Here is a 10,539-nt window from a genome sequence, read left to right on the forward strand (position 1 = left end):
GCCTGGAACTCAGAAATCCACCTGCCTCTGCCTCCCAAGCGCTGGGATTAAAGGCGTGCGCCACCACTACCCGGCAGCTTTTATTTTTTGGTTGGGTTTATTTATTTTGCTTTGAAGCAATCAACAACAAAAAAACAAAACTTCATAATCCTTTGGTATGGCAGCATACAAAGTGTCTCCTCATATATTTTGCACATAAGTCCATTATTTCTATAAATGGGTATGTGTGTGGTGGGGGTTACTACATTTTAAAGCTTTTCTACTTCTGAGATTTACTTACTGTTTAAGATCAGTAATGGTTCTAAAGATACTTCTGTGTCCTATACTTCTCACATATTCCAAAGAATTTAACTTTACAGTCAATGAGAACTTTTAAGGTAACAATATATTCCTATTAACAGTGTTTATCACTGAAGTCCATAAAGGAAAGCAGAACTTCACCAATATAATGCTGTAGTATTTATAAGATACTTCTGCACAAGTTACTTATTTTATCCCAAGACTAGGCTTTTATATATACCCATAGTGGAGCAGGAAGAACTGGAGGCGACAGATACTAAGGGACTTGGAGTATAAGCCCAAGCTCCAACCCATCTCCCACACTAGCTCTCCCTTCCTTCCACTGCATCACAGAACTCTAAAACGTCTCCCTAATTTACTTTCCTAAATGATGAAGGAGCCAAGTTTCTATTCCTGCAGAGACAGCAAGCCAATATTCTAATAAACCATTGTAAAGAATGGACTCTGCCTCTAGGAGAAGACAGGTCCTTGTTTCTTTCCTGAAAGGTCAATCAAATAGGGCAGATCAGGGACCTAGCTAGTAGATCACTCCTAGGAAGGCAGGTTTGTTTACCTTAAAATATTGTGTGCTTTCCCAGAATTTCCTCACCCTGGTGTAGTCCCCAGGAGTTACTACAAAAATGTGAGGTTCAGCTAGGTCTACCTAATGGCTTTTTTAGGTCTGACTTGGCAGATGTAATGATTTCTTTTTCTTCTGTCCCGAAGCCCTCCCCCGGAGTGCTGACAAGAGCACGGGTGTGCCCCCACCCCCACCCCCCACAGTGCTGGCAAGAGCTGGGGCTGGGGGTGCTTCTAACAAGCACTCTGGGCTCCCTTGCTCTTCTGCTAAAGCCCTGATCTCTCACTGCCTAAACTCAAGCTAAACAGCTATGTTCCCTCTTTTCTTTCTCTCTCCTTCTTCGTTCCAGGCAGCTGGGAGACTCAGCTTGCCTGTCCTGGGCTTTCCCTTTTGAACTCTACTAAACTGTTTTAATCATAAGAAGGGGCCCCAATTTCCATGTACCACCTCTGCTGGGACCCTTCAAGATTTCTGGTAATACTTTCAGGCTGTTTAATATTTTTTATTTATTTACTTACTTACTTACTTATTTTATGGGTACTGGTATTTTGTCTGCATGTATGTCTGTGTAAGGGAATCAGTTCCTCTGGAATTGGAATTACAGACAGTTGTGGTCTATCATGTGGGTACTGGGAATTGAACCCAGGTCTTCTGGAAGAGCAACCAGTGTTCTTAACTACTGAATCATCTCTCCAGCCCTCCTGCCATTTAATAGTTTAATCAGTAGAGAAAATAAACCTATTCTGGCACCTCTAGATAGCACCGGCATGACGAGTGGTAAGAAGCCACTGAAAACAAGATACCCATGAGCAGTATCACCCGCTATGGACAACGCTACAGACCCTTCATGGCAAGATTACCAAGCAGAAACAGACGTCCTCCCCGGTGTCAGTACCAAAGGAGGACAGACATTAACACAGCAAGATGCACTTCCCTCTCATCACGCCAGCCATTCTTCAAGACTGTGTGAGAACTGGGCAGCAAGGGTGGGGCAGCAGCCGCACACATCTCTATTACTAGCAAAGTTAGGTAGAAACAAGGTATCTCTCCGTTTATGGCCAGCGCTACTCAAAACAAAAACTACTTGCACTTTTGGGCTAACACAGACTTGGGCTGTTAGCTTTAGCTGAGCAAACTAAACTAAGACTCAACCAGCTCACCAGTAAGGAAAAAAGGCTTTAATGTTATTTGCCCCAAATAACAATTAGGTCAACACGGGGGTAAGGGCCTCAAGGATGGGCTGTCAAACAAAACACAAAACACAAAGCTGGGAGAAAAGTCCTTTTCCTGGCTATCAACCAGCTGTCTGTACTGGTTCTGGGTAGTGTTAAAAACAGAGGATCTGCACACACCCCCAATACCCCTCAACTGGATAAGACCCAGTCTGTCATCAAAATTTTTCTCTTAGCCACTTTCTGCTAACATGTACTCAAACTAACATAAAGAGGACAGAAAAAGGACTCAATTTTACAGAAAAACAGTAACTTTCTTCATCCTTACCTGCTCCTTAGAAAAATATGCTTTGCTTGTTTAATTATCTTTTCTAGGAGTCCTTCTGTGGACTGTATTGAATTAATTTCATTTTTATCAAAAGCTTGAGGACCTGAGAGTCTCATCCTCTTGTGGCCAAAGGGAGCACTCGCTGGGTGTGGCATCACGATGGAACTCAAGGTCTGCTTATGAAACTGACAAAAAAAACACAAAGAAACCGCTTTTAATAACTAACACCCAAGTAATAAACATGACAAAAATGTTTAATCAAAGCTCGGTTCAAATTATTTTTGGAAATAATGAAAGTAACAAGTAGGGCTGGTGAGATGGCTCAGTGGGTAAGAGCACTGACTGGTCTTCGGAAGGTCCTGAGTTCAAATCCCAGAAACCACATGGTGGCTCACAACCACCCATAATGAGATCTGGCGCCCTCTTCTGGTGTGTCTGAAGACAGCTGTATTGTACTTATTTATAATAAATCTTTGGGTCGGAGTGAACAGGGACTGAGAGAGCAGGGCCGACCAGAGTGAGCGGGGTTTATCAGAGCGAGCAGAGGTCTTAAAAGTCAATTCCCAACAAGCAGATGAAGGCTCACAACTATCTGTACAGCTACAGTGTGTACTCATATACATGAAATAAATAAATAAATCCTTAAAAAAAAAGAAAGTAATAGGTAAAAAGTAATCTTGCCAGATGTAATAGCAATGCCTTTAATTTTAGTACTCAGGAGGCAGACACCAGCCTGGTCTACATAGGTGTTGCAAGTCAGCCAGGGCTACATAGTGAGATCTGTCCCCAGATCATCATCATTACAATCACCTTGACACAGAGATAAATGCACTGAGTGACCATGCGCATGATTAAGGTCTATAAGGAGGTAGGCTCCTTTGAACTACAATTTTTATTTTGAAAGTTTAAGTTACCAAACATTCTTCATTAAGTCTCATCTCCTCTCATGATCAGTTAACCAACTGTCCTAGACTGCCTGGCAGAACCCAAGAAACATGTACTAGTGGATCGAGCTGAGAGCCTCACCCATGATAAACAAGTGTTCAACCCTGAGGGAAACCCTCAGTCTAAACCTAAAACGCTGGCTTTTATACCATTACGATGAACTGAACTCCACCTTGGGAATTGGGGGCTAGGAGAGGGGGTGATGGGAGGCTGGAATACATATGTCTATGAAGTCTCAAAACACGATGCTGTACAGCTCAGGCCTCCCCACCAGAGCCACCCTTCTCTGTACAGAGGCATGTTTCCCATGGTAACTCCCGAACTTGCTGTGTATCCCTAGTGCTACAGGACCATGTACTGATGATGTCTGGTACACAGCGGGCTCTTTCAAACCAGGCAGGGGCATCATGACTGCTCACATTCCCGAGCCTCAGTGGCAGCTCTGCTCACTGCTCTGCTGTGCTCACACTGCTGTGCTCACACTGCTGTGCTCACACTGCAGAGCCTCACTGGAGCTGGTACCTCTCTGATAAGCAGGTGCAAGTTGTGCTCCAGGACGTAGAGGTGATCCTCCTGACCAGGCTTCTCTGTGGCACATTTCTGGGACTTCTTATCATCTGAGGAGTGGCACAGAGAAATGGACAACTGCAAGCCTGTGTAGAGAGGCAGGACAGATGCAGGTAAGTCAAGAACTGGACACTGAGATCATCCTCACAAGGGACAATCACAGCGCATTCTCAAGAATCTGAAGTGGACCATCAAGAGCACCTCTAATCCATGACCGCCTTTACTTAACATGATAAATTCTGACAGGCTTGGACAATGGTAATATTCCACAGACTATACTGTGGTCTGAACCTGAGTTGTAACTGAAGACGACTGGGGACAACTCCCAAAGCATGGTTTTTACAAACACAGAATCTTTAAAACAAGCTTTTCTAGTTATATATCAATAAGAAGTTGGGACCTGGTTTTGCTGGGCTCTCTTCCCTGCTCCTAAAAGCACAGGGCAGAGCTGTTCATGTCTAACCCTAAACTAGCAAGTGTATAGCCACTGACAACTAATTTCTAGGTTAAGCTTGATTGTTTCTAAACAAAAAATTCATTTCTACAAATTAGGAACATTCTATTTTTCTTTAAGTTGGCACTTCATTTAGAAAAGCAAGTTTCCTTGAAAGAAATGCCACTGCCAAAGCACTGCTGCTGTCTGAAGCCACAGCACCACAATTGTAACATATGCCATGAAAGCTCAAAGTGCCACCCTCAGGTCACAGAACAGAGTGGGCAGCAGTGCTGGCTTTACTGGCCACCGAGACGCACAGCACAGCTTGAGCTCCTGAGGCCACTCTTACAGCACACCCACACTGTACAGTCCTGCTTGCAGGTTGCAGCAGGCTGCCTGCTCTTACTTGGAAAGGGCTGAGAGATGATCTGGTTTTTCACCACAATGTGAGGAATCTGAGATTTAATCTGAACGGCTTCCCGAGAGAGCTGTGCAAAAATTTCCTTACAAAGAAGAACATTTTGTGCTGCTTCTAACTTTGTCTGCCAGTGTGGAGAACCTGAAAGAGAGAAGGCATGCGTATAAAGCCATGTCCAGCCAGACCATGTATACAGCTGCACGAACAATGACCTACCTCGCTCTTGCTTCAGAGAATACTGCCACAACCTCTGTTCAAACACAGTCTCTCTGGTCATTTCCACCTGCCTCTCTCTTACCCTTCCTCTTCCTACTCAAACTCTTCTTCCAAAGCCTCCTTCCTACATGCATGTGCGCATGAGCAGGTCAGAGTTTGTGGCTGCTCATATGAGCATGAGGCTATTTACAGGAACATGGGCAGCTAAGCTTCCTAGACCCTAAATCTTGGGCACTGTTTCTGAGTCAACACTACCCATCTTCATGGAAGAAGCCATATGTACCTTGTAAAGAATTTCAATGTAAACATGTCCTAAGCAATTTCAATGTAAATATGTTTGTTGTACACGTGACACTGAGCTAATTGTCATCAAAAAAACTTTTTTTCCAAAATTGTGCTGTGCTTAAATATGGTTAAAATAAACTGCCTGGTGTTAGACTCTAGAAGTCTGAACCAGTGATGTCAAGCTAAACAGTTTCAGTCTTACCTCGTTTGTATAATTTCCATGCTGGCTGTAAAGCCTGCAGGGACTCCTGTCTGCACTACCTTACCTAGAAACCATCAGCAGCCGTAGTCCCTCAGTAAGAGTGAGGCCTCATGAGCCCCTCAACCACCACAATGGAATGATGGGGCCCGGTTACTACAGGTCTAAAGCAGGCAACCACAGCCAGAGTGCATGGCTGTGCCAGTCTGTGCCAGGCCCAGAAGACAGTGCCTCAGAGCACTCCTCCCCAACCTCTGAATTCTTGCTGTCTCCACTACCTGTGATATTCTGAGCCTTGGAGCAGTTGAACATCTTCTACACAGAGACACCTAGTATACTTCAACTACAAAAATATATAGCTAGTCACTAGTGCTTTATTTTTAATAAGTATGTTTCCAGAAACAAGCATGGCATTTCATGCCTGTAATTCTAGCATGCAGAAGGCTGAGGCAGAAGGATTATGAGTTTAAAGTCAGAGACTGTCTCAAAAAAAACCAAACAATGATGGCAGCTCTTAGAGAAACCAACATGCATGCTCTGGGGTACCTTTCTTTCTGAGCGTCCTCCTTCTCTTAACCCTCACTGCTTAAGACATCTTCAATAACCACCAACTCCCTACTGCTTTCACACCAAAGGTCTCTTTTCCTCTCTTTACATTTGGCTTACTGAGTATGTGAATGTAGAACGGAGTGTAGATACCATGACATACCTGGCTTGGACTTGGGCAAAGGTCTCTTAAAAAGGTTAACTGTGCCAAGATCACCAATGTCTGGAGCCTGTTTCTGAATAGAAACCTAGACAACATGAAAAACATTAGCAAAGTAGTTTGAGGGTAGTTGCCAGGAAATAACTTAAAAACTCTAATCAGTACCTTGATATATGCAGACCCTTCTAAATCACTAGGAATCTGGACATCTAGAGGACAGTAATCTTCTGGTATCTTCTTATCCAAGTCAATGTCTGTATTCTTTATCACTTCAAAGGTACCATGATGGGGGAAGAGAGAACCTAGTTGGATATTAAAGATTAAAATAATTAACATGACAAATTAATTTAACACAAATTATCAAATATAACACTTTATCCCCACACCACTAAAACATAATTTCTTTCCACTGGAAATGTGCATGCTAAGAGAGAGGCACTTGGAGGTCAAGGAGGGAGGGTCAAGAATTCAAAGCCAACACTGCCTACATGAGACCCTATCTTGAAAATCCCGACAGACCAGTCTTACTGTAGTAGCTACATTGAAGAGAAAGGTCAAAGGCAGCATATTTAAAGTTTGGAATCTAGTGGGAGACGGCCAAGCGGTCCTTCTGGGGAAGCCAAACCAGAGAAGGAAGTAGAAGAGAGGTAGAAGACAGGTGAATCTGCAGTGATACACTACACTACAGATTCGGTGATACACAACTGTACCTGTCTTAAAAACATCACTATACCCTGTCTTCTACAGACCACACACTATTCTCTTGGAGTTTTGATAAAATGAATTTGGCATCAGAAAGACAAACCAACATGGCTCACAGTACTATTTTCAGCCAGCTCCTCTACTTTGATGTGCAGCACCTCTCTGCAGGTCAGAAATCTAAGGAACAGTTACATTAGTGGATGGTTACCTGCAATGCCTGTCTAACAAAAGACAGTGAGGATCTTCTTGAAATTAAAGAGTACAACTAAACTCTTCCATAGTCTCAAGGGATTCGCCCAAAGAGCAAGTAAGTATTTTGTCATTATTATTTGGGGGAAAGAAGTTACAATATCTAGAACCAGAAAGCTCCAATTTATCTTGTACTGGGACTCCTATCTGTGCCGGGACACTGACACCAGATTGTGTTTTAGTAACAGTCTGACTTTGGTACAAGGAATCTTTGACATCTCTACTACTGCTCTCAAGCATCCCAGCAGGACTGCTCGGACTCCAAATCTTAAATATGCTGCCTTTGACCTTCCTCTTTGATGTAGCTACTACACTACAGTGAGACTGGTTTGTCTTGGGATTTTCAAGATGGGGTCTCATGTAGGCAAAGTTGGCCCTGAACTCTTGACTCTCTGCCTCAGCCTCCAAGTGTTAGGATTCCAGGTGTGTGACACTAAGCTCTGCCAAGAATGGTTTTGGCTTACAGGTAAAGACATTAAGTATCACTGTCAACAGGGAGCTGAGAAATGATCCTGACAGGAGGCTAGGAGCCATCCCACACAGCAGTTTCTGTGGCCAGACACCTGTACCTGCACTTCTGTAGCTCAGGTCGCCCAGGATCTTGTCTCCCACCTTCCTCAGCTTCCAGTGCTGCCGCAGTCTCAAGAGCTCAGAATTGAAGTCTCGCTGGAGTTTGTTTTCCTGGTTCTCAGCCACTGATTTGGTCAGTCTTTCTGCCCCCTTCAGAAGGATTTGAGCTGCTCCAGCAAGGGACTTCTTTTTGGAGATCAGCTGCAGTGTCTGTGGACTCTACCAAAAAATAATGCAGCATGTTTTCTATCGAAAATGAGTTCCAAATTACTTTACATATGTTTAAAACTACCTATTTTTTCAAGCAGGCAATGTTTTATTTGCAAGCATGAGGCCTGCTGAGTTCCATCCCCAGCACCCACATTCAAACCCCAGTGCAGCAACAAGCGTCTGGCATCCCAGTCCCAGGGAAGGACAATTCTGGAGGCTTGCTGGCCAGTCAATCTGGTTAACTAATGGATTTTACCTTCAGAAAGAGAAACTGACTCAAAAATATAAAAGTTCGGAGAGAACTAACAAAGCTACCTAAGGTAACCTCTGACCTCTACATCCTTCCACATACTCGCACAAACACACACAAATACATACACAAAAACATAATGAATAAATGTAGAAGGAAAATGAGCAGATGGTGAAGTAAAATACCAAGACTTTGAAAAAAATTTCCCTTGCAAAACTTTTTTTAAACAACAAAAATAACCTGTTTCTTGGCAAGCTAACAAAATGCCCATAAACCAAGTCAGCATAGTGGCCCAGAAACGAGAACTACACAGTCCACCACTTGTGGCAAACTAGGCCCGGGCCCTGTCCACCATCCCGGCTGCTACCCTGTGTGTGCCTTTCTGTGGCACCCATACGTCACGTTAAATTCAATACCCCTGCTTAGATGCAACCTATGCATAGGAACTAGCATCTACGTGGCACAATTCAACACTAAGCTTATTACTGACATAAGACCAAGTAGGTACCTCCAGTACTTTAGAATTGTGACTAGTGTCAGTCTGCAGCACCACATTAAGTACACGCACTGACGGAAGCTGTTGAAAAGTGACTGCAGACCGTGTGTACAACCACGTTTTGTGTTTTATTGAGTAGCTACATTCCCAAATGATGACTCTAACAAGTGCAAGTTTTCTGACAGTAGAGTGTGTCCAAAAGCAAACTGAAAGATTTTGCATGAGTTAAGTTTCACAAAAAGGCCCCAGCCTTCTCCAGCCATACTACTCTGAATTCCTACACCTCACCTGCCCTCACAGACTAGCTAAGGTCCTAACTGGTCAGGCCTGGTTAGTACCACACAGAGAGAGGCCACACTCATTCTATATCTACATAAGGAGCCTGATGCAAAGATAATCCTCATCTGTGAAGCACTCTTTCCTAATACTAATGATATTTTATTATGTGTGCATTTGTGTCTGAGCAGATGAAGAAGTCAGAGGGGAGTCAGATCTCCTGGAACTGGAGTTACAGGCAGGTTTAAGTTGCCTGATGTAGGTACTAAGAATCGAACTCTGGTCATCTGCAACAACAGTATGTATTGGATTTAATTTTTCAACAAAGTAAAAGGGAGCAAAATGCACACAACCAAATACTGATCCTGGGACTTAAAGAAAAGATGTTCAGTTAAAGGGCACATATACCTGTTTGGGAGGAAGCGCATCCTGAGAGACGGGATCCAGAGTCATGAACTTTTTGTCCCTGACAATACTAAGGACATCATAGAGAACGCACATCTCTGTGAGGGCACTTCGCAAATTGTTCCTCACTGAGTCCCAAGGCCAGAGAGAAGGTTGAAATTTTACCAACCCTGGAAAACAGAAACACATGTGTACTGGTTACACTGAATACAAGGCAGAGAAGGCTCATTTAGAGGGTTAAAAGTGTGAAAAGGAGAACTGAGTTCTCCTCCACCTCCTTCTCATACCCTGTCTTGAAATGTTAACATTTAATACTCCTTTTATGGCAAAACAAATACTAGTCTAATTTCCACAGGCCAAAGCTGTCATTATATCTTAGGCACTCGAATCTTTCTGAACCTAGGGCTTCATTCATCCCAGATAAGCACTGAACTATATCCCCAACCCCTCGCAAGCCTTTAAAATAACCTCCTTCCTTCCAACATTTAGAACTTGAATAACTGTAGTGAATTCCTGAACTGCAAAACAACAGGCAAAACCCCAAATGGCCTACAAAACCAGCATTACTATTGGCTGCATGAGTATATCTTCCTTTTAATCAGTTTTTAATACATGCTCACTCTACGAAATTGAACTCAGAACATCTGGAAGAACAGTCAGTAATCTTAACTGCTGAGCCATCTCTCCAGTCCCCAGTGTTTTAACTTCCTGCCAAATTTATGAAAACTACATTTAAATTTTAATTTATTTATTGAGATAGTGTCTATTAGCTCATGCTTTTCATAAAGCTGACTGCCTCTGCCTGGCGAATTACCACACTAGACACAAACATCCCCACTTAAACTGACTTGTCACATCACTAAATCAAAAACTGTGGTTTCAAAATTTCTTTGAAAATAAGCTGGGCGTGGTGGCACATGCCTTTAATTCCAGCACTTGGGAGGCAGAGCCAGACGGATTTCTGAGTTCCAGGCCAGCCTGGTCTACAGAGTGAGTTCCAGGACAGCCAGGACTATACAGAGAAACCCTACCTCGAAAAACAAAAAAAAAACCAAAAACCAAAAAAAAAAAAACCCAAAAGACAAAAAAGAAAGAAAGAAATAAAGTCTAATCTGGTTGCTTCTCCAAATTCCTCTCTTTCAGTTTTGTTTTCTTGTAATTCAGTCACCTCAAAGTTTTAGTAGTCATCTTTAAGTATCACCTGTCTCCACGTAAAATCACCCCCAAAAGCTTTCAGCTGTTCAAAAAAA

General features: G+C 43.0%; 1 protein-coding gene across 2 annotated transcripts in view; it reads right to left on the reverse strand.

Annotated features, from left to right (window-relative positions):
- Med17 (mediator complex subunit 17) overlaps window positions 1-10,539 on the reverse strand; it is an 18,549-nt gene that overhangs the window by 7,427 nt on the left and 583 nt on the right. Inside the window, exons 2-8 of one of the 2 annotated variants that reach the window (XM_031344518.1) lie at window positions 9,293-9,459; window positions 7,652-7,871; window positions 6,297-6,433; window positions 6,135-6,219; window positions 4,714-4,866; window positions 3,800-3,957; window positions 2,360-2,544 (exon numbers count right to left, since the gene is read on the reverse strand). In XM_031344518.1, coding sequence (XP_031200378.1) covers window positions 2,360-2,544; window positions 3,800-3,957; window positions 4,714-4,866; window positions 6,135-6,219; window positions 6,297-6,433; window positions 7,652-7,871; window positions 9,293-9,459 — 1,105 coding nt within the window. The remainder of the gene's footprint in view (window positions 1-2,359; window positions 2,545-3,799; window positions 3,958-4,713; window positions 4,867-6,134; window positions 6,220-6,296; window positions 6,434-7,651; window positions 7,872-9,292; window positions 9,460-10,539) is intronic. The other variant, XM_031344519.1, reaches the window with a different exon arrangement.

This window comes from Mastomys coucha, unplaced genomic scaffold (assembly GCF_008632895.1).
Source record: "Mastomys coucha isolate ucsf_1 unplaced genomic scaffold, UCSF_Mcou_1 pScaffold23, whole genome shotgun sequence".
In the NCBI taxonomy this organism is placed as follows: domain Eukaryota; kingdom Metazoa; phylum Chordata; class Mammalia; order Rodentia; family Muridae; genus Mastomys; species Mastomys coucha.